At 35.2% G+C, this 24237-nt stretch overlaps 1 protein-coding gene across 4 annotated transcripts in view; it reads right to left on the reverse strand.

Annotated features, from left to right (window-relative positions):
* The window catches only part of LOC145291928 (kinesin-like protein KIF9), a 223834-nt gene that overhangs the window by 65455 nt on the left and 134142 nt on the right, over nt 1–24237 (reverse strand). For all 4 annotated transcript variants that reach the window (XR_013869494.1, XM_080137840.1, XM_080137839.1 and 1 more), the window contains 2 exons: nt 6269–6337; nt 853–957 (listed from right to left, as the gene is read on the reverse strand). Coding sequence is in view for 3 of the 4 variants with exons in the window: in XM_080137840.1 (XP_079993966.1) it covers nt 853–957; nt 6269–6337 (174 nt within the window). In the remaining variant the exon portion in view is untranslated. The remainder of the gene's footprint in view (nt 1–852; nt 958–6268; nt 6338–24237) is intronic.

Consider the following 24237-nt stretch of genomic DNA (forward strand, 5'->3'; position numbering starts at 1 on the left):
TGACTAAGTTCAGCATTTGCCCCCCCCCCACCACCAATTTAGTCCCAAAAGTCCCCAGGGGATGTCAAAAAAAGAAATAACTTAGTCCATCATTCCCCACCCCCACCTATTAAGCCCAAAAACTCCATTTTACCCGAAAGGCACCCCTAGGGGGGGGGGGAATCAGTGTTTCCCTGGAAAATCCGTTCTGTTACTTTTTTACACATACTATGTTTAATGTTTGTGCAAAAAAAAAAAAGCCCAAAAACTCCCCAAGGCCGCTACATATAAAAGTTTGAGTTCAGCACCATGCAAAACTGCTAAATAGACATACACAGAAAATTTTGGACAAATATGGTAAAATAGTCCCAAAAATAGAGTGTCTTTATTAGCTCTAAAAAAGCCCTGGGGGCACACCCAAAAGTTATCGCGAAGTATAGACAAACAAAATTATACAGAAATCAGTTAGTTACAACTTTTCAGAAAGTTTTATAAAAATCCAAGGCATCAATTTCTTTTAATAAGCACAAAAGTGTCAATTTTAGCCATTTTACCCGCAAGGCACCCCTGGGGGGGGGGGGCAACCAGTGTTTCTCGGAAAATCCGTTCTGTTACTTTTTTACACATATTATGTTTAATATTTGTGCAAAATTTTAAAAAATTCCAAAGCGTAGTTATTGAAAAAAGTGCGGACGGACGAACGGACAAGAGGAGTGAATTTATAGGTCCCCCCCTCCTTTTGTCGGGGAGGGGGGAGGGCAAAAAAGTAAAAAGTAAAGAAAAAAGTCGTAAGCAAAAATATAAAAAAGTTTGAAAAGTAAAAGAAAAAACAATAAAAAAAAAAAGTAAAAAAAAAAAGTAAAAGACACTCACATCAATTTCTTCTAACAACCCATCCAAATATTTCTGCATTTGTTGTTTCATAAAATATCTTTGTTGCTCGGTTATAGGTTCATACGAAACCTGTGTTCGATTGTTCTGGAAATCAAGAAGAAAGCAACAAACTTTTAACCTTTTTCATAACACTGAACAGGTCAAAGTTCAGATAGGAATCTACGGCGTGGAACGATAAAGTTGTCGCCCTAAAGAAAACAACACAACAGCTTTATTGAAAAAATCAATTCAGATAACTTGATTATGTAATGGAGCTGAAACCTATTGAATGTAGCCGCCTTCAGCATCAACCACCACCTCGATACGGATCTGGTATTACAAGCATGGCTTTTTCACAAATGCCGACAGGAGCTTGGCGAATACTTGGCAGATGCTGGCAATCTAGCTAGCTTTGGTGTTGTAGGAGGTCATGTTAGTGATGTTCTCGATGTATGACCAAACGAAGTAGTCCAGCGAATTCAAGTCGAGGGATGGGGGGGGGCAGTGATAGAAGGGTACAAAGTCATAGCACTCCTTCTGAAGCCAAACTTGAGTCCCTTTAGACGTGGGCTGGCGCCGAGTCCTGCTGCCACACCCAGGTCTGCTAGCAGCCACCTGATTTCACCAGGGGATCACACCACACTCTTCAATACATGCAGGTACATTTTGGTGTTGACTTTCAAGCTGATGTGAGGTGGCATGATGTGGCCTTCACTTGAAACTACATCAAAGACTATAACTGTTGCTGGAAACTTTGTTGAGCCGTGCCCTCAAGAGTTGAACCATCCGGATTTGGATTTTTAGGGTGCTGGCAATGGTCCTGTTGTCATAAATTGGATCAGTAGAGAGCATGAGTTGTATGGCGGCATGTCTCTGATCTCGCTTGTTGAACATTGTGTCACTTTCAGACATGATAGAAGGCTCCTATTGCTCTTGGGATTTGTACACAATCGGCTAACTAGTAGATGGTTTACAAAAAAAAAAAAAAAAAAGACAGTTTTCATCAAACAGAAATGGAGTCATGTAGTCTTTTCTAGGGTGACAATTATATTGTTCCACCCTGTATTTTGCTATGGAAGACTGATAGTTACGTTGCCAGCTTTCCAATACAGTTCATCAATTAACCAGATGTCAGTCAGAGATACTTCTTTGATAATCAATCTGAAAGTGGTTTTGTTGCTGTTGGGGTGGGGTATGTTCCTGTTATGAAATCCACCTTCCCAGGCTTTAAGAAGGGATTAGTTTATTGTTAATCACCTGAGTCTCCCATATTGGAAAATGCCAACAGAGCTGCTCAGGCATTATTTGTAGGTCAGAGGTCATTTCACATAGTGTTCTGACTTTTCACAATCCTATCTGAACTTATGTCTAACAGACGAGATAAATAAGCACACTGGTGTGACAAATGGGGTCCGAGCAACACCAGAGAAAGAAGGAAGAAGCAATAAAGCAGTACCCTGACTTGACGAGGTAGCTGTAAACATCGCCATTGAATCAGAGTAAGGGATCACGTAGGTGACATGAAATTTACCAGACCGCCAGACATTCTATTTTTAGATATGAAGCCAAGTCATGCATATATCGATCTGTGGTAGGAAAAACAAAAAAGGGAAAGAAAAAGAATAAAAGATCTCACTCAGTCGTGACGTCACGTTTTCTTTCTGCTTGGGAAAAAGAAACTTTTCATTTCGTTTTATTCATTTTGCTTCGTGCATCCATAAGTATTTAATTACAACCAGAATGTGGCAAAAAGTATCAAGGCTTAACCAAAAAACTATGAAACATGAAAAGATATAATTAGTGCAACCCAAAAATTGCATTTATTAATTAGATTGAGTAATTTGGCAAAGTAATTATATAAAAAAAAATTCATAAATCAAAATATTTAAGTTTCACGTTATAAAAACATTCAATGAACATTAATTGCAAATTTTAAGTTTCCCTAATTATAATAAAAATATGAACGAAACGAAATAAATCTTTACTAAAACGAAACATTATATTTTATTTTATTTATTTATTTTTTTTTTGCTCCGAAAGTTTGGAGCCCCTCTCCTTGGTCCTTCCTGGCTACGCCCTTGCTCAACATTCCCTGTGTCTTATGTTAATCTTGCCTGATGGTGAACAACCTGGCAACTGAAATCAAAAGTCAGGACTGCAACCTCAAAAAGATATGCCAAGAACACATTCCCATGGAAGATGGTGGGTTTATTTAGCCGAGTTCGTTTTGGGGCTAGTATATATATATATATATATATATATATATATATATATATATATATATATATATGTCTCGGAAGTAGAGTGAAAAACATATTTTCTTTTTCTTTCATTAATATTATTGGAATTTTTTCCTTTTTTCCTTGTACACATTTTTGTGAATTATTTCATGGATTTCTGCCTTTGGATTATTATGGACCATCTTCTTCCAATTACGGGATTTCCTTGGATTTTACTTGTGCAAATGGAAATTCAATTAACTTTCTTGAAGTTATATATTTGGATTTAACCGTCACTGGATTATTTATCTTCCACCCGACTATCTATTCATGTGTAATCACTTTTTTCTTTACCATATTCCCTCTGCTTCACCTTTGTTGTTATCAAGTAAGATCTTTGACTTACTTGTTGTTTCATCAAATACTTTTGCATGCAAAATCCGATCCCGCATTTTGCTAATTCCTACCCTCTGATGAGAAGGAAAGTATTTCTTCGAAATTCCACGGATTAAGGACTATCCACTTATCTAGTGTTTCCTTTTCAGATTAAATACGTTTTTAACTCATTTCAAAGTGTTTTTTTAACATGTTTTATTAACTGTTTGCTCGTATATATATATATATATATATATATATATATAGCATCGACATACAGTCCTGTTTTGTTGTATCACAACTCATCAGTGCCGCTAGACTAGCACCTCTCCCAAGTCGAGGATCGAATGTAGAACCAGTGTTGACAGTCAGCAGTTCTACCGATCGACCCACGGGAGCGGCACTAGTAAATAATCTCGCCAAATGTCTATTTAAACAAACATCCGTCCACCACTTGTACAGTGCTCTAACCGCTTTGTTTATAAACAAAGAGCGAGTGTCGCATTTTTCAGCCAATTAAGTAGTGGGTGAGATTACTTACGACAGTGCTCTACCCAAAGAGGGGGGCTTAAAATATTTGTAGTCATATACTAGCTGGACACCCGGCCTTGCCCGGTCGTACAATATGCTTAAACATGATATTTTAATTCATGGAGATTATGCATGTATTATTATAGAATCAATCCTCTATTGATTATCATATTTACGAGGAATAATTTACCTGGTTTACTAATTTGCAATATATATATATATATATATATAATTTAAAAAAAATAATAATGATAATGTCGTTCATCAAATTCTGTCTGTGATTGTTTACAATATCACGTTAAGTGATATTCAGGCTTGACAATGAATGCCCTGGAAAAGTCACTTCTGATTAACATTTAGTTTTAAAATATGCAAACAAAGAAATGATTTGCGGCGATTTTAAATGGTACCTCTTATTTTATCGTAAATTGAATTCCTTAATAAGAAAAAATTTAAATAAAATGGTGAGGTACGCTTGGGCTTAAGCAGGGGATTATGTGATCTGTAGTTGAATAATCTACACTAAGCTATATCTCCATTTGTTTTTTTGTTTTTTTTTAAAGAAATGATTTAATGAAATTTTATTATTGCCCTTGGCTGGTGTAACGTAAAATATTCCCCTGTAAAAATTATTCTTTTTATCTATAAGAATGACTATTTTTAGGATCGGATTTTTTATTTTTGATTTTCGATACTTATCAGCTTTTCCGGAATCTATGAGGAAGGAACTCACGCACGCACGCACGCACGCACGCACGCACGCACGCAAAGTAACTTTTATATAATAGTAGAGATTTGTACGGCATAATCACGTTTGACACACCGGTTCCCGTCAGATCACAGAAGTTAAGCAACAATGAGTCTGGCAAGAACCAGATGGGTGACCATTTGGAATTTCCAGGTGCTGTATATGCTATCCGCTTATCTCAGCATTGTTTCCAGTCGTCCAGGACTTCTCCTTGCCACTGAACTCAAACAGTGCCGATTCAGGAGAGGTGTGGTTGGTGATTGCACAACCCTTGCCACACAATTACATGCGCAGTTGCCCCTACAGGGGGTATCTGTGCCTTTTGAGATGGAACGGAGGTATCGAGAGATTTGTGAGGGGTAATTTATTTAGCCGATTAGCTAGATCTTTTGTAGATGAATGTATTTCCATGACGCATATATAACAAAGTTGTATTTCTTTTTAAATGAATAGAAAAAAGTATTTTTAATATCAATATATTAAAAAAATTTCATAGACGTATAGACAATGGTGACCTTATCTATTATCTAATGGCTCGCATATGATGTTAAATTCTATACTAAGTTTGTAGTTTGCTGAGTAGGTGATCGCCGTCTAGCATATGTGCTGCTTCTTCTTACTCTCCACTGTTCTCTGTCTATAATTTTTACTTCAAGCTAAGAACAACAGTCTAAATAATCCAAATAATAAAACTTGCGGGACCTGTGGAAATTCCACAGAGGACTCATTCATATGTAATCTATTAATGTTGGAATTCTATAGATGTTCAGTGTAAATGGAGACGCCCTGATATTATTGTAGCTTTTTTGTTAAAACTGCAAAAGTATTTATCTAAGCTAGCAGAGACGCCCGGCATAGCTCAGTTGTAAAATACGCTTAATATGATATTTTAATTTATGCAGATTTTATATACATTATTATAGAGTTAATGTTCTATCGATTTTTATATATTATAAAGTTGCGATTTAAAAAAAAAAAAAAAAAATATCTATACGACTTGGGTGCATTAGCTTGAATCGAAACCAAAACTTATGAAGAATTCTTCGTAAAATTATTTATAAAAAAAAAAATGAATGACTTGAGTGCCATCAGCTATAAATCGAAATCGAAACCAAAACTTATGAAGAATTTTTGGTAAAATTATTATTATTACAAGAAATGAAAGTCCATAACAATTACACGACAGTCACTCGGATGTAAGCGTGACACACAAAATAAATAACACACGCGCTATTGTATTAATATATAGATAAATGTTTTAAAGTTGTTGATTCCATTTGTAATAAATTGTATGGAGGCAGCGCAGCGTCTTTTACGAATTAACAACATTTAGAATTTACCATATATTTTCACTATTCTTAAATTCTCAAGAAAATCTCTTTGGTTGCATTGGTTCTTTCAACTCGAAATGCTGTAGTAACTAAAAAAAAAAAAAATGAAAAATATCCGTGTGCAGTTCCTCACTCATTCTTTTTTCATTTCACAAGAAAAAAATGAAGATGAAAGGCATCAAATCAAAAAACTGAATAGAATTACAACTCACCAAGGTATCATGCATGGCCAATTCCATCTTCAATGAAGAAATCTCTTGACGAAAAATTTTAACCTGCAACTGTAATTAAAAGACAAGAATGGGTTCAGTTGGAATCTGGCTAGACGAAATGAATACCATATTTCACATTTTTTTTTTTTTTTTTTTTAACAAAACAAAAATAAAAAATAAAAAAACATTAGCAGAAAAAGTAGAAATAAAAATATGCATTTCGTGAAATATGAAGAACTTGTTTTTCTTTTGTATTTTGGATACAGATATTCCTGTTTAATATATTAGGTAAAATGATTTTGTTTTGAAGAATGCAAATTTATTTCAAAGCTACTCAAGGGATTATTACATACAGTCATCAGTTTTTTGTTGTTTGTGTGTGCATTTTCATCTCTCTCTCTCTCTATATATATATATATATATTTACATAGGAATCATCTCTTATCAAGGCCCGGATGCCACTCAAGGGTAAGGGTTAATGAGTGCACAGTAGTCAATGGGATAATATCGTAGTAATTCTTAGTATTGGAAATTTGTTAAATAAGATTACTTAAGGGAATGGCTTATCAAGAATTTGTTTACGTTGGACTTGAAGACTACCAAATTGTAGTCAACTGGAAAGCAGGCAAACGGAAGAGAGTTCCACAAGCGTGCAGTTCCAAGAAATAAGCTTTGTTCATGGAATCTACAGTTAGGTTTACGCACAGATAAAGAGTGGGGGAAATTATTGATAGTGGTTTCAGCTAGACGAGCATTTTTCGTGAATGTTTTATATATAGGTATATATACACTGCTAGAAAATATATTTGATCACCCATTAAGCTCCGGATTAAAGTTTTTGAATCAGAAAAAAGTGATTTTGTTTGTTGTGATTTTTTTTTTTTGTGTTTTTTTTTTTATGGCATATTAGGCCTTTTCCGGTTATTTAATGGCGAATCCAGTAATTTTGAAAAAAGTTTTTACGCTTCAAGTTCTTTAGATCTTCAAATATTCATTCATTCTGTTTATGTAGATGAAACGATTCTGTCTTGAAGAACGCAAAATTATTTCAAAGCTACTCAGTTATTAAATACAGGGGTTTTTCTTTGTTTTTGTTTTTTTTACATAGGAGCCACCACTTATCAAGGCTCGGAGGCCACTCGAGGATAAAGGTTAATGAGTGTACAGTAGTTAATGGGACAATATCGTAGTAATCGTTATCCGTTTGTTGTTATGAGTATTTGTGTGTGCATATGTTTTTTGTTTTATTCATCTCTCTCTCTCTCTCTCTCTCTCTCTATATATATATATATATATACTACTAAAAAAAATATGACCCATTGGATCACCCACTGAGCTCCGGATTAAAGTGTTTGAATCAGAAAAAAAGTGATTTGGTTTGTTTCATTTTATGGCATACCAATCCCCTTCAAGTTATTTAATGCCAAATCCAGTAATTTTTGAAAAAAAATATTTTATGCTTCGAGTTTTTTTATATCTTCAAATATTTATTCATGATTTTTGGCTTAGTTGTTTTGTTTTATGGCATATCAATCCTTTTCGAGTTTATCTGTTTTGGTAACAGCTTTTATGCTTCAAGTTCTTCTAAAATAGAGAAAAATTAAAATTATTTTTGTTTTTGACTTTGCAAAACATGATTGAGTTTTGCGAAGGGGAAAAAAAAAATAACATCAATGTTTGGTGCATTTTAAGACAGGAAGCCAGTATCTTCAGACAGCCTCATCTGGTAGCACCAGGAGAAAAAGGTGTGCTTGAAAAGTTAGTAAAATATAAAAAAATAAGAAACATTCAAAAGTATACCCTTTCTTCTCCCTATATACATACATATATATATATATATATATATATATATATATATCTGTATATATTTCTCACTATATATGCCTCTTTCTCACTGCATATGTTTTTCTCACTCCTTTCCTCTCCAATTACGAGTAAAATAGTTTTACTTTCTGTGTAAGGAGTTTTCTTCTCTACACTAGTTGAAACATGGCCTGTTACATCTGAGGATATAGCCAGATTAGCCCGTAGTGAACTTACCATAATCCGCTTGAGGTGTGCCTCGAAACACACACACACACATTTATATATATATATGTTTGTCAGTTCTACATTTTCTCGGAAACTTCTGAACCGATTTGGCTGAAATTTTGTATGGATCTTTGTTATGATAAGGTGCAGCGAACTAAGTATTATGGTATCTGTTTGGATGCTAGGATGAAGTCAACATGGAAAAGGTTTAAAGAGCTCCTCTGTACAGCAGAGTTTACTTTTACAATTCCCGTGTAAGGAGTTCTCTATGCTAGTGGAGCATGGCCTGTTATATCTGATAGCTAGATTAGCCCATAGTGATCATGCTATGATCCGCTGGGTCTTTGCCTCAAAATTCTCTGATAGAGACCCTATATGTTCGTTGATGTCTAGACTGGGTTTAGTTTGTGTCGAGGATGGTTCTTCAGTGGATCAGACCTGGTGCGGTTACCTTCAACGCTTGAATCAGTGTGTGGCCTAGAAAGATTGTGAGCATGGTCATCCTCAAGACATCTCATGGAAAAGATGGAAGGATTTGAAGAGCACTGATTTCAAAGCTGAACAAGCAATATCTGGTCAACATGGCAGAACTTCTAACCCTCAGACACGGGGAGGAAATCGAAGTAAAACTGACGAGTGAGTAAGATGTTCATAATGGACTATTCCGATCGTTATATTCTTTTCTTTATTTATTAACTTAATAATAGTAATAGTAAAATGACATCAGCAGGACTGGCACTGTACCAAATAGTCAAAGGGTCAAGGAGGATGGAAAGACCAAGGAGAGAAAGCACTAAGCAGACTTCCACTGGATGAGTGCAAAAAGGTCTGGGACCTTTGGGAGGTGTATTGCCATCCGAATTCTAGCGAAGACGAATGGTTGCTGTCAATGAAAAATCAATGGCAAGTGGTTGTTGCAATAGCGCAAATTCTTTTGCAAAAGTTATCAAGTATGAGAACTCATAGTGAGCATTAATATAATAGCAACAATAACAATAATAATAACAATAATAAAAATCTAATAATCTTTCTCTCTCTCATATATATATATATATATATATATAGTAATTTATAAAATATATATGGCGATTAAGCTACACTGAATATTCTGCCTTTCATCCACTATAGGATTCGTCAGGCTTATGCGCGAATTTTGTGGTTGCTTCTTGTTTTCATATATGTTGGGGATTTCTAGTTAGCCAATCAGCTTTCCAGTATCCACCGCGCCCCCTCCTATCAGCCAATGGGCATGCATTTTATCGAACAAAGGATCTGCTTTAGAACTAGGTTAGTGGTTTAAGGTAGATCTTTTCCCTTCTTTTTATATATATATATATATATATATATATATATATATATATATACCTATGTGTACACACATACATGCACATATATATATATATATATACATATATGTGTGATCGTTTATGTATATTCATGTTTATTTAATTTATTTATTTGTTTGTTTTCTATTGTTATTGTTAGTTTTAAAGCTATTTTGTATCGCTATCCTAGAGTAAGTTTTATTTTGTGAACACAGTTGTTTGCTATTTCTCGTCTACAGTTTAATAGATTTTGAGGTTCTTTAAAGTACAGGATAGCAAATTTTTCATGGAGGCATAATTTACATGGGTCGTCTAAATGTCTGCACGTGGTAGCTTGTCTCATTATTTTCCATTCGACTACTGGCGAATGTCCGCTTTCTTTGAGTTTCCAGTATTTATTCGCTAGTGTTGTTTTTATACAGTGTTTTTTTATTTTTGAATGTACTTTTGTGGTCATAGTATCGGGTTTTGAAATCTAAGGAATTCATGCCTATGTAATATTTCTTGTTATTCGGGTTTTCTTTCGCGAATATTGTTGCTTGTGTAGCTTAATCGCCATATATATTTTATAAATTACTAACTAGCTCTACCTACGTATTGAGCACTTTTGAAGTAAATACTTGAAGTTTACGCATAAATCTATACTTTCGTATATTAAATTTATGTGAGTAAATGAAGTAGTTATATATATATATATATATATATATAAAATGTGTGTGTGTTTCTTATTTATATATATATATTTATGTATATATATATATATATATATACACATAAATATATATATATATATTTATGTATATATATATATATATATATATATATATATATATATAAAATGTGTGTGTGTTTCTTATGTATATATATATATATATACACTAACAATTCAGCCGGCTTTGCTCATGCCCTACATACTGTGCATATATTAAAAAAGTTTGACTCATTTCCAGGTAACCTACACCTAAAATTTCAAGTGGTTGGACCCAAAATTGGCGGAGGAGATTGGAAGAGTCTGCAAAGGTCAACTCTTAACTTTGACTTCTTGGCAGCCTAATTTTTGCCTAAAAACTGATTATAAAGCTTGCTATATGTCTGTATACCCTTTATGTAAAATTTCAAATTTTCAGACCTAAATTTGGCTGAATAGTTTGTTAGAGATCGCAAAGGTCAAATCTTCTGAACTTTGACCCCTTGGCAGCTAAATTTTCATACAAAAAGCCATTAAAAAGCTTGCTCGATGTCTGAATACATTTTATGTAAAACTTCAAATGTTTAGACCAAACATTCGCTGAGTAATTTAATAGAGACCAAATTTTGACTCCTTAACATTTATTTTTTGGGGCTCAAATCAAATTAAAAAGTTTGATCCATGTCCAAGTAACCTACATCTAAAATTCCAAGTGTTTAGACCCAAAATTGGCGGATGAGTTTGGTAGAGTTTTCAAAGGTCAAATCGTTGAACTTTGACCCCTAGACAGCCAAATTTCTGGCTCAAAACCAATGAAAAAGATTTTCCCAAATCTCAATACCTCTTATGTCAAACCTCGAGTCTGTGGACTGAAAATTGACAGAATAGTTTGGTAGGGAAATGTACACACACAGACACACACAAACAGACAAGTTCACTTTTATAGATATACTACCATTTCAGCCCGGCGTTGCCCCGGTGTTTGGATGTGTATGTTTAGTAAAAAAAAAAAAAAAAAGTGGTAGTAGGAAGGTAGGCTCGAACCCACAAAGGAGGAAAAGAACGGAAAAAAAACCTAATGTCTATGCTGTTACAACCACCACCAAACCGGAAGTGACATTTTTAAAATTAATGCTGGACAATCGAAAGGAGAGGATGACTTTCAAAAATATCGGCGAAAAAAGCGCCCCCCCCTGTAGAAAAGTGCTCAATTTAAGGTGAAGATATTAATGCTTTTAGCCAATTTTTCGATATTTGTCGTCTAAGAAAATCCATCACCTCTATCGAAAGTTTTGGGCAGACTTGCAAACATACATACATACATACATTTATATATTGGTAACTAAAACTTTTCGACCCAAATCGATGAAAAAGCTTGCCCTATCTCTGAATACTCTTTATGTAAAATTTCAAATGTTTAGACCAGAAATTGCCTGAGTAATTTGGTAGAGACTGCAGAGGTCAAATTTTTTTTAACTTTGACCCCTATTATGACCCCTTAACATTTATTGTTTTGAGCTCAAATCAAGTTATTAAGTTAGATCCGTGGCCAAGGAACCTATATCTAAAATTTCAAGTGTTTATACCCAAAATTGTCAGAGTTTGGTAGAGTTCTAAAAAGTCAAATCGTTGAACTTTGACCCCTTAACAGCCAAATTTCTGGCCGAAACCCGATCACAAAGATTTCCCCAAATCTCAGTACCCTGTATATCAAATTTCGAGTCTGTAGACTAAAAATTGACAGAGTTATTGCGTAAGAAAATGTACACAGACAGACACACAGACAAAAATGGCAATGGTCTTCTAATGAAAATTAGATCATATGGTATCACTGGAAGAATACATAATGTAATTAAATCCTTCTTAAGTAAGAGAAAAATTCAAGTTGTCCTCGACGGTCGTACATCTAAACAGTATAATATAAATGCAGGAGTACCTCAGGGGTCTATCCTTGGACCTTTATTATTCCTGATATTTATAAATGACCTCCCTGATAAAATTGTTTCAGAAATAGGTATATACTCTCTATAACAGGCATGAGGGGAAAACAAATGAACACATATCTAAGGAAATGGCTGAAACACTAGAGGATGACCTCCAATCTGTAGTAGAATGGAGATAAAAATGGATGGTCACATTCAATGCTGTCAAGACTAAGCTTGTCTCCTTCAATAATTACAAGAAACCTTCTCTACCACTAATAGCAATGGCCAAGAACACAGTACGCGAAAGTACTTCTTTTAAACTCCTTGACCTAACGTTTACAGGGAATATGAACTGGAATAGAATAATTGAGAGCATTGCCAAGGCTGCTGCAAAGTAGGTGGGCTCTCTTTACCGTATTAGAAATCTACTTACGCCTGAAAGCATCCTGTATCTCTATAGGGCCACCATGTATGGAGTACTGTTGTCACATTTGGGCTGGTGCATCTGCTGCTTGTCTCTCACTCCTGGACAGGGTTCAGAAAAGAGTTGCCAACCTGATAGGTCCTGAACTGTCATCTAAGCTTCAGCCTTTATCCCATCGACGAAATGTTGTATCCCTCTGCCTGTTCTACAAGTATTTTAATGGTGAATGTTCTGACGAACTACTAGAACTTGTACACCCTCGACGTAACTACTCCCAACAAACCCGACAAGCAGCTAAGTCCCACCCCTTCACAGTAGAGATCTCTAGGTGTAAGAACGCCTTTCACTCCAATAGTTTCTTTCACCAGAACTGCTAGATTTTGAAACTCTCTTCCGGGATTCTGCTTTCCCAACTGTACTGACATGCAGAAGTTCAAGTGTAATGTAAGCAGACATCTTGCTGCTCATCTCGCTTCATAATGCCCCTGCAATTTATGTCCCCGATATTATCCCCCTACTTCAAAGTAGCACTGTGCCTTGTTTGGGGTGAAAATTGAATTAAAAAAAACAAACAAACAAAAAAAATGGTACGAATATCTGTGCAAAAGCATCAAAACACCGGCAGTGTTTGTGATGCCCTAAATCTGATTGTCCTAGAGTTACTTCTTATAGGGAAGACAATGCTATGAAGATCCATAGCTCCAGAAACAGATTTAAAACTGCTCCCCTAATCCGACAACAGTGTAATCTCTTTCTACAGTTAAAAACAGATTGAAGAAATATAATTTGCCAGGCTGTGTTCCAAGATGCAAGCCAATGATTTCTGTAAAGAACAGAAAGCGCCGCCCGGACATCGTCAGATGCAGTGAAAATCATAACTCTTCATATTGGTCAAAAGTGATTTTTAGCAACGAAAGCAAGTTTAATAGGCTAAGCAGTGATGGTAGGCAGTACGTCTGTCCAAGGAAGGACAAAGAATTTAATCCTAGGTGCACAGTTTCAATGCTGCAAGGTGGTGGAGGTTCAGTTTTAGTGTGGGCCGTTATTAGTGTCAATGATCCAGAACCTATAGTAAACTTGCAAGACCGAATTAATTTGACCAAGTACATTAATATGTTGACTGAGCATTTTCTACCCTACTTTGGGTGGAATTTAGATGATAATCCCATCTTCATTTAGGATAATGCTCCCATTCACACAGCTGGCAATGTTAAGACGTTCCAGGAAGAGCATGATATTCCAGGTTTGGATTGGCCTGCACAATCTCTAGACCTCAATCATATCAAAAACGTATGGCATTACATCAAGCAACAGCTACGCAATGATAAAATTTCAAATATGGAAGAACTTTGGACAAAAATTAAAGACAAGTGGGATGCCATTTCAGCAGAGTATTGCCTCAGACTAATTCAAGAGAATTCCCCAAAATTTGCAGGCTGTCAAATTGCAGAAGGGCTATGCTACTAAATATTAACTAGTTTATTGTGTTCCTGTTGTATTTGTGTTGCATTAATGTCCTAAAGTTAAATTTAAATAACAATTTTCCATTGTGCAGAGTTTCTTTATGCCTTCTCGATTTGAAGTTATTTTTTTAAATTGACATGAACACTAGAATATTTCAATTAAAGGTCAAATATGAGCTGGTAAAATTATAGAAGAATAAAAGGCGAATCAAATGAGGTATATTAGTTACATTAAATTTAGTCTAAATTTGCAGTTTTTGAAAAGATAATAAGTGCAAAATTACTTTTTTACGGTATATATTAGTGTTGGGGCGATTGATTGGAACCAGATTTTTTTTTAAATCGGAACTTTTTTAATCCAGTATCAGAATCAGAAAAATGTCTGCCTATTTTCCGATGCCAAAAACAATTTTTGTAAAACTTAACTTTTCATTGGTGATACCAATCAAAAAATTATAAATACGAGGGGCGTGCAATAAGTAATGCCCCTGACCCACTTCCCATAGCAGTAGAGCAACGAAACTTGGCACAGTTATTAGTCTTTCTCTACATAGGAACTACCCAGAGTTATGTATTTCTCCCGTCGTTTTATGCAGCTCTGGAGACCGTTTATGTAGAACACCCCAGGTTGGTCCTCCAACCACGATGTGACTTCAGAAATCCAGGCTGCATCATCTGAGAAACGCTTTTCTTTCAAAAACAACTTCATGGCTGGAAAGAGGTGAAAGTCAGAGGGTGCAAGGTCAGGAGATTAGGGAGGATGGGGTAGGATTTCATAACCACACGTCCGTGCTTCTGATCTGGCTACATGCGAGTTGTGGACCAGAGTGTTGTCCTGCAGGAGGAGGGTACCTTTGTTGATCTTGCCCCACCTCTTGATTTTGATAGCTTCCCTTAATTTTCTCAAAAGTGAAGCATAATAGGCTCCTGTAATTGTGGTACCCTTTGCCAGGAAATCTGTCATCACTACTCCGTCCTGGTCCCAGAAGACTGTGAGCATGACCTTGCTAGCGGAGGGCTGCACCCTTGCCTTCTTTGGAGGTGGTGAGTCCAAGTGCTTCCACTGCATTGACTGGGCTTTGGTCTCTGGATCATAGTGATGGACCCAGGTTTCATCCTATGTAATCAATCTTTTGAAAAACTTTGACTCATCTTCTTGGCACATCTCCAAATTCATCCTCGAGCACTTGACGCGTTCTCGCTTCTGGAATAGTTTGAACAACCTGGGAATCCATCTGGCAGACACCTTATGCATATGAATGATAGTTTCCACAGACCCTGTACTAATCTTGACATCTTGGGCTATTATGCAAATAGTAATGCGCCGATCTTCCAAAATGGCAACCTCAACTTGACGGACAGATGCCTCATCAATGGCAGAAGGGAGGGCGCCCAGGTCTGGGAGCTGTTTCCACAGTCTTCCGGCCATGTTTGAATTCACGATGCCAGCGTTTTACAAGGTTATATGATGGGGCATTATCACCATAAGTTTCTTTCATTTCATCAAAAGTCTCCTGTGGTGTGCGTCCTTTCAAATACAAAAACCGGATCACTGCTCGACATTCAACAGGCTCCATTTCACACCTGACTCAGTTCAAACACCTGTAAAACAGAAACCACAATTAGTTCAGAGCTGTAATTTGCCACATAACCCGTAGAGATATAAATCATTGCACATGCAAAATTTCAGCTAGATCAGACAACTGGAAGTGGGTCAGGGGCATTACTTATTGCACTCCCCTCGTATTTATTGATTTTAAACTCTCAGTGAAATAAATAATCAAAACGAAACATCTTTCTTCCTTCTTTGAATAAAATAGCTAAAGGAATCTTTTCAGTTTTTCGCCACTATGTAGGGGGGGGGGTAACACACATCAAAGATAAGGATGACTAAGTAGTTGTATGAATGTTCAGACTGTTTCTTTTCCCTGATATGTACATGTGACGACGGGGGCGCAAGTTACAGAACTGGACTCGACCGATAGAAACACTAAACAAACGATTGTGTCGCTTTGGTATTTCAATTAAATGCCGGGAATCTCGTTTGACAAGTGACCCTTTGTGGTTTACAAAATCATAAATGCTGCAATACACATACATATTCCGATTAAATACAAGAACATTATCAGGAAATATACCTTTTTGTCATTATTAAAACTAAAGTTTATGTACATTTGAGAGATTCTAAAAATAACAAGAACTGACATTCTTAGAGTGCGGCCATTTAATTTGTGCGATTAGCAATGAAAATCCGATTTCAAACTTAAGTGAGAAAAAAAAAATGATATATGGATGAATAGTCTCGTGTATAGATGTACACATCCAAAATGTTATTTCAAACTTAAGCATTATAAATTAACATTTCTATGACAAACAAAAACGCTATTTTAAACTTAAGCATGAGAAACCAAATAAATAAATAAATAAATAAATAAATAAAATACACTATTTTAAAATACACAAAAACTGCTATTTCAAATTTAAGCAGTACAAACCAATTGTAATTCTATTCATACGTTAAGTATGACAGATCAACGAAAATGTTATCCCTAATTTAAGCATGAAAAACCAACAAATTTACTATGACAGACAGATGATAGTTCTATGATAGACCAACGAAAATACTATTTCAAACTTAAATATGACAGATCAACGAAAATTTTGTTTCAATCGACTGACACCCCTTCATATAAAAATTCTTTTGTCCATGAAAAACGCCCAAACAATCATCAGTAAATGTGTCTGGTTGAGTCCGAGTTAAAGAAAACGATTAGTTTTGAAACAGATTTGAGCCGAGGCAAGATAAACCGAGTTATTAACAATTCTTCCTCAACACACAGGAGAGCATGAAAACAGGCAGTTCTCTGTTGCTAATTGATAGATAAAAAAAAAAACAATGGTTTACTTCTTTATATTTTATTCGTTTTTTTATAGGATGATACGAATCCCTTATTCAAAGTTGGTCTAAAGATAATACGTAGGAGATGAAGAAATTTTCTGCTAAAATACACCATCCACCAAATACAAGTAACAATCTCAAACAACGACTAGTGAACTAGCGAGGGGCACCCGGCCTTGCCCGGTCGTAAAATATGCTTAAATATATTTTAATTCATGCAGATTTCGTAAATTTCTCTATTGAATACTAGCAGGAAGATCCGACGTTGCCCTGGATTGAATAATGATCAACGAATGTTGCACACTCATATTTTTATTGTCATCAAAATCGACCATTTTTTTTAAAAATCAAATCGATTTATTAACTGTCCTAGTTGGGAATCTATTGTGGTGCACCGAGAGGAAGCTTAACATGCTTCTCCCCAGTGACAGTCCACAATACATTGTAGTTTACATTGCACTGTAGAGAACCTACTATTGATTTTATAAAATTATTTTTATATATAACAGCTTGAATTAAAGTTTAAAATGCAAAAGTCAAGTATCATGCTTAAATTCATTCATTTTATATCAAAGAACTGTTGATTTTATATTCCCTTTCTCAAATGCACTTGTGATGTAAGCTGAATAAAGGTGTTAACTTTGGTCAAAATCGCCTGTTCCTTCTTTCATAGGATTTTTTTCGATTATCAATACTTATCGAAGACATTCCAATACAAAACCTATCTAAGAACACTACCAGACACATGAGGTACATTTGTGTTAAATTTAATAAAAATCGACCCAATCGTTTCGGAGTTCATAGGGAACGAACACACACGCGCGCACACACACACACACAAAGCTCCTTTAATATAATAGGTACTGATTTCAAAATTAAAAAAAAAAAATGGCTTGGGTACCATCAGCTAGATTCAAAACCAAAACATTTCACACTCCAGCTACGTTCCCTTCTGTTTGAGCTATTGCGAGATAGAAAAGAAAGATTTAAAATCAAACCACTTCAAGCTACCTTTGAATCTGTGCGTATGCAAAATTAATAGAAATATGTCGGTAAGTTGAAATGAACATTTTGTATTTCAACTTGCCGACATATTTCTGTACGCGTTATTCTTTCATCCAAACAAAGATTTTACTCGTTATAAACCATCCTTGATGTAAAATTACTAGTTCCTGTTAATTTCAGTGTTATGTGATCACTAGTTTAAGAGTTTATCGGTTAAATATTTTCACAAACACACACACATACATACATACATCTACTGTCTCATTTATATAGAAAGATAATGAAGTAGGTAGATGTCGTTTTCATTAATACAAGAGTCATTCAAAAAATAAAGCCTTCTATTTTTCTCCTGAAAAAGTTGAAGAGCTACGAAGACAAGAGTGAACCCATTAAAACGAGCGACCTTTTATGCCCTGGAATTTATTTTTCTACATAGTCACTGTCATTCCTAATGATTTTGCCAGGAATTCAATTATGCATCTCTGCTTCTGACGCACGCCCATTACAGGGGTTGCTTTCTTAGAGTCTCAAATCATCAATATCTACAACAGAGAGGTGAAACTTTCAGGTCATGGAAACATAAGTTTGATCATCATAACGATGCAATTTGTAATCCCTCTGATGTATTTGGGTGGAATCTATAACTATAAAAGCGAAAATGTGTGTATGTATGTATGTATGTATATATGTGTGTGTGTATGTATGTATGTGTGTGTGTATGTATGTATGTGTGTATGTATGTATGTATGTATGTGTGTGTGTGTGCACTTTTTGTGTATGTCTGCAAAAGGCTTTTTTCGTCGGCCTTCTTGATCGGCTCGCTCCTTCTTAAAACTTTTTATATCAGATCTAAATCGTAATATCTATGACTTAAGAACGGGGGTCACGTATGTATTTAATTTACCCGACTTTTACCAGCTATTTTTCCATCGCCGTGTCTTCAAAAAGTGAATGATGAGGCGGGGAAAACAGTAATTGGCTTGCAGTGCAAAACTAGGTCAAACATCACACCACTTAACTTCCTCGCACCTGTCAATTTCACTTTATAAACGTTAACTTAACACACTTATCAATTCCTCTCCCCTCTTGGCCGAGATGGTTAGGTGCCTGGCATTTTTCTCTTTCGTTTCCACCTTCGCGTCAAAGCTTCGGGGTTCAATCCTACCTTCCTACTAAAATTTTTTTTTTCTTTTACACTTCCAAACACTCGGCCAACGTTTTTTTTTTTTTTTAACACACACACACCTCAAAACATCCGGCAACGCCAGGTACCCCCGCTAGTCTATAATATAAATCTCATTTGTCTGTTTAAAAGTATGTATGTACGTATGTATGTTTGTATGGCTCGCAAAAACTTTCGACAGAGGCGACTGATCCTAACAAGATCAGTATTATTTTGAAGGCCAACGTCTCAGACGACAAATATAAAAAAATTGGCCCAAAACATTAATTCCTTCACCCTAAACTCTGCCATTTTGTACAAGGAGGGGTTGATTTCTTTTCACCGACATTTTAGCAAGTCATCGTCACCGTTGGAGTGACTTTGGTTAATTTCAACGCTTCTCACTTTCGGTTGCGTAATGGAGACATCGGCTAAGACGTCAGATTTTCTTTCACTTTCTTTTCCGCCTTCGCGTCATGGGTTCGAGCCTGCTTACAACCACTTTTTTTTTTGTTCAACACACACCTCCAAGCACCCGGGCAACGCCGGGCACCCAGGCTAAATAAGAGACATTATTTTTGCAGTATTCAACAGGCCTACTTTTATATGCAACAGAATATGTGTGAAAATTTCGAAGCATATTCTGTTGCATATAAAAGTATACTACAAAAATAATGCCTCTATTGCGAGGTGTCTTCAATAAGTTTCCAGATGTTTTTTTTCGTATAGGCACTTTTATTGATAGTACACACATGAAACTCTAGTCCCCTTCAAAGTAATCTCCTCCGGCTGCAATGCACTTGTACTGTTCCAACAACTTCTTGAAGGTCACATATAAGTCCTCTTGTGTTAGCGTTTTAAAGACCCTCGTCACAGCCTCTTTCATCTCCTTAATTGTCACATAACGACAGCCTCTAAGGTTTTTCCCAAGCTTAGGGAATAACCAAAAGTCACAGGGACCAAGGCCTGGACTATAGGGAGGGTAAGCAACAAATAGTCTGTGACAAGGATGGAGTTGTGGACGTTCATCTTCTGCATCTTTAGTTCCTTGTGAATAATTGTGTGCACAGTTCCCATTTTGACATCAAATTGTGCAATTATTATCTCTATAGACAAACGATGGTCATTATCCATGAAATTCTTTATTTGGCCAATCAACTCTGGTGTTCTTACTTCTTTACTCATCCCAAATCTCTCATCATCCCTCACAGACTACCTGCCTTTCTTGAATCTCTTATACCACTCAAAAACTGATACTCAATTCATGTAAGATGGTCCAAAAGCAGTCTGAAGCATTCCATACCTTATATATATTTTCAAATTTAAAAAAGAATTTTATTGCATATCGTTCTTCAAAAGTGTCCTCACGTTCAGATTGCATTTTGAAAATTCAGCAGCTGTGGCAATCAGACTTTAGTAGGACGTATTCCAATTCCTGCTGTAGCTGTTCATTTGAACCTGAAATCATAAAAATTTGTCAGTCATCTCATAAGATGTATAGCAATAACATAATTTTCAAGAGTCTACGACAACTTTAAATGCCTGTAGAAAAAATTTATTTAAGGCATTTTGTATATAAAGGGTAAACGTCTTTATGTCTGACTGTCCAGCTAAAATTAAAAAACTACACCAAGAGCCCCTTACAAAGTTGGTATTTTTTCTAATTAGCGTAATCTCAGAAAAATATCTAAAATTTAGGAAAAAAATATTCATTCATTTAGGTCAAATGGTCATTTATATTATACTAGTCTGGGTGTCCAGGGTTGCCCAGGTGTTTGGAGGTGTGTGTTGAGCAAAGAGGAAAAAAAAAGAAAAAAAAGTGGTACCGAACCCGTACTGCGAAGGACGAAAAGAAAGTGAAAAAAATGTGACGTCTTTGTCATTGCGTCCATCGCCAAATTGGAAGTAACATAAGTAGGACAGAGTAAGGCTAGTCAATCGAAAAAAGGGGATGACTTTCGAAAATATTGGCGAAAAAAGCGTCCCTTCCCTGTAGTTGAGGATAAAAGAATGAATGTTTTGGACCAATTTTTCGATATTTGTCGCCGGAAGGGTCGAGCTTCAAAATGATACCGATCTTGTGAAAATTCATTGCATCTGTCAAAAGTTTTAGGCAGACATATAAACATACATACAGACAGGTGAGATTTATATTATAGACTAGCGGGGGTACCCGGCGTTCCCGGGTGTTTGTAGGTGTGTGTGCTGTTAAATAAAAAAGAAACTGGGGGGGGGGGTAAAAGTTGGTAGGATCGAACCCGAACCCGAAGCGAAGTTTGAAAATAAAATCGGCCAGCCAGAATGAGTTACTGAAAGATGTTTGAATTTATTTAAGTAAGAACCAAATTGACAAGTGCGTGCACGGCTATTCAGCAAATGAGGTCAATGATCAGGTTTGTTTGTTATAAGCGAAGTAGAAAAAGAAAACAATGTTAAAACTTAAGTGGGGGGTAATCAAAACATTGAGAAAAAAACACAAGAAAAACTAATGTAAGGCAAACGAACGATGTTAAATGTAAAAATCGAAAAAACAAAAAACAAAAAAAAAAACAGAAAAACGAACACGTGAAAAATGGCTTAAATAAGCCTGTTTCGATATTAAAATTTAAAAAATCGGTGGGTACCCGGGTGTTTTTGGGTGTGTGGTCGAGGGTGGATAAGCGAAGTAAAAAAAAAACAGAAAAACGAACGTTACGTGAAAAATGGCTTAAATAACACTGGTTGAATATTTAAATTTAAAAAATCGAAAAAAAAAAAAAAGACATCTCACACCACAATTCAAACCTAAAATGTTTAGATAACGAACCGACGCACTAACCAACTGAGCTAACGCGACGTACATGAAATTTAGTCAGTTTTTCAACTATTTAAAGTAAATCAGGTCATGACGTCATCTGACGCATGCGTAGAACCGGTCGTCGTGACGAGAGGACCGTTTTTATTGACCCCCCCATCGAAAATTGTCGATTTCGAGGTGAAAAGATGAACGTTTTTGGCCAATTTTTTGAGCGAAGGATACCAAGTTTGTGAATTTTTGTTCTGTCGAAAGTTTTTAGCGGACACACAAACACACATGCATACAAACAGACATACACACATTTTCACTTTTATATATAGACTAGCGGGGGGTACCCGGCGATGCCCGGGTGTTTTGAGGTAAATCAAAACTTCGGGGGGGGGGGGTTAAATAATAAAAAAAAATGTTTTGGTAGGCGAGTATGAGAATCGAACCTGTACCCTTGAGTTGGAAATTAATGTGTAAAAAAAAAACCGGGCGATGTTAACCATTAGGCAACCACGACATACAACACACACAGGTTTGAATTTATTTATTTAACTATAAAAACAGGCGTGCGCAATAAAAGTTAACCCTGCTGCTTCCATTTGACCTTATTAAGAAAGTCAAATAGAAGTCACACAGCTCTCAATTGTCCAGATTGAATAGCAATTGTCTGATGTACAACATTGATCAAAGCGATTGCTTCTGGACATTTCCCGGCGCAATGCCGAGGACTGGTTAACTTTGAATAAGTTTTGCTTTTTATATGAAAAAGCCTTATCAACACGCGAGAAGCCAAAATAGCAATAATTTTGTAAAAAGTCGACGTAAATAAATCTAGATGCCACGCGCTTTCCCAAATCGTACATATTATTATTTAGGACCCATATAAACAGTTGTAAGCGATCATAACGACTTCGGAACCGTGTGCGAGAAAAGCCTTTTGAAGACATACACGAAATGGTCACACACATTTTGCCTTTTATATATGTAGAAGATGATGTTACCAAGAATTAAGCATGATTTTTAATGCTATCGTGTATTGATACAGCCCAGTAAATGAATCATTATTTTTTTTTTCAAACTGAAAGATGCTTACTTGTGAAAGTATATATATATATATATATATATATATATATATATATATATATATATATATATATACATATACACTGGCAAAAACAAGAAGGAATAACTTCATATTTGTATTTTTTCGGATATTACAATTGTTTTGACATAAACCAGACAATTTTAAATTTTATATTATTTAAAAATTTCATAGTTAGATCTCATCAGATATGATAGAAAAAAAATACAAAGTTTTACGTATCTTGACACATTTTCAGTCTGCTAAAACTACATTGGGCAGTGATTACTACCTCCTCGTGCTTTTAATATATCCACCATCTGTGTTGAAGAAATTTATATGAGCCCTATTTTCGTATATTTGTTCAAAATTACGACGAGAATTGTTAAATTTGGACTATTTTGAAACTCGACAAAAAATTTTTGAATTAATGAGATTTATGGTTTCTTACTTTTAATTTATTATTTTTAGTGTTTTATTTATAAATGAATCTCAAGTATTTTGGTTATAATTTAACGTTTACTCAAAATTCAAAACTCTCACATGGAAAGTTTCGTATTTTGTGTATTACACAATGATTTTAATATTAAACTAGGTAATACTGCAGTGCTGTTTAAATTGCCTGATTCATGTCGAAACAATTGTAATATCTGAAAAAATACGAATATAAAGTTATTCCTTCTGGTTGTTTTTGATTTTTGCCAGTACATTATATATATATATATATATATATATATATATATATATATATATATATAGTAATTTATAAAATATATATGGCGATTAAGCTACATATATATATATATGCTCGGTTACAGAAATGTTAATCACGTTACTTAATATTTGAGTCAATTTACATGGCTTAATTTCTTATTGATATATTGTACATTACCATTGGTTAATTGATTTTAAATATATTTGACCTTTGGAATAATCTCTTTTATATATATATATATATATATATATATATATATATATATATATATATATATATATATATTTCTACTAATAAAAAGTGAATTGACATAGCTCATTCCACCGTTATGTCTTAATTTGCTTTATTTTGTTTATCCGGTTTTTTTTTTTTTTTTTTTTTTTTTAACATGGAGTTCACAACTTTTCAAGGCCCAGGAGTCACTCGGTGATAAGGGTTATTATGTGTACAGTAATCAATGGGATAG

Source organism: Euprymna scolopes, chromosome 13, assembly GCF_053919585.1.
Source record: "Euprymna scolopes isolate OS-2025 chromosome 13, ASM5391958v1, whole genome shotgun sequence".
In the NCBI taxonomy this organism is placed as follows: Eukaryota; Metazoa; Mollusca; class Cephalopoda; order Sepiida; family Sepiolidae; genus Euprymna; species Euprymna scolopes.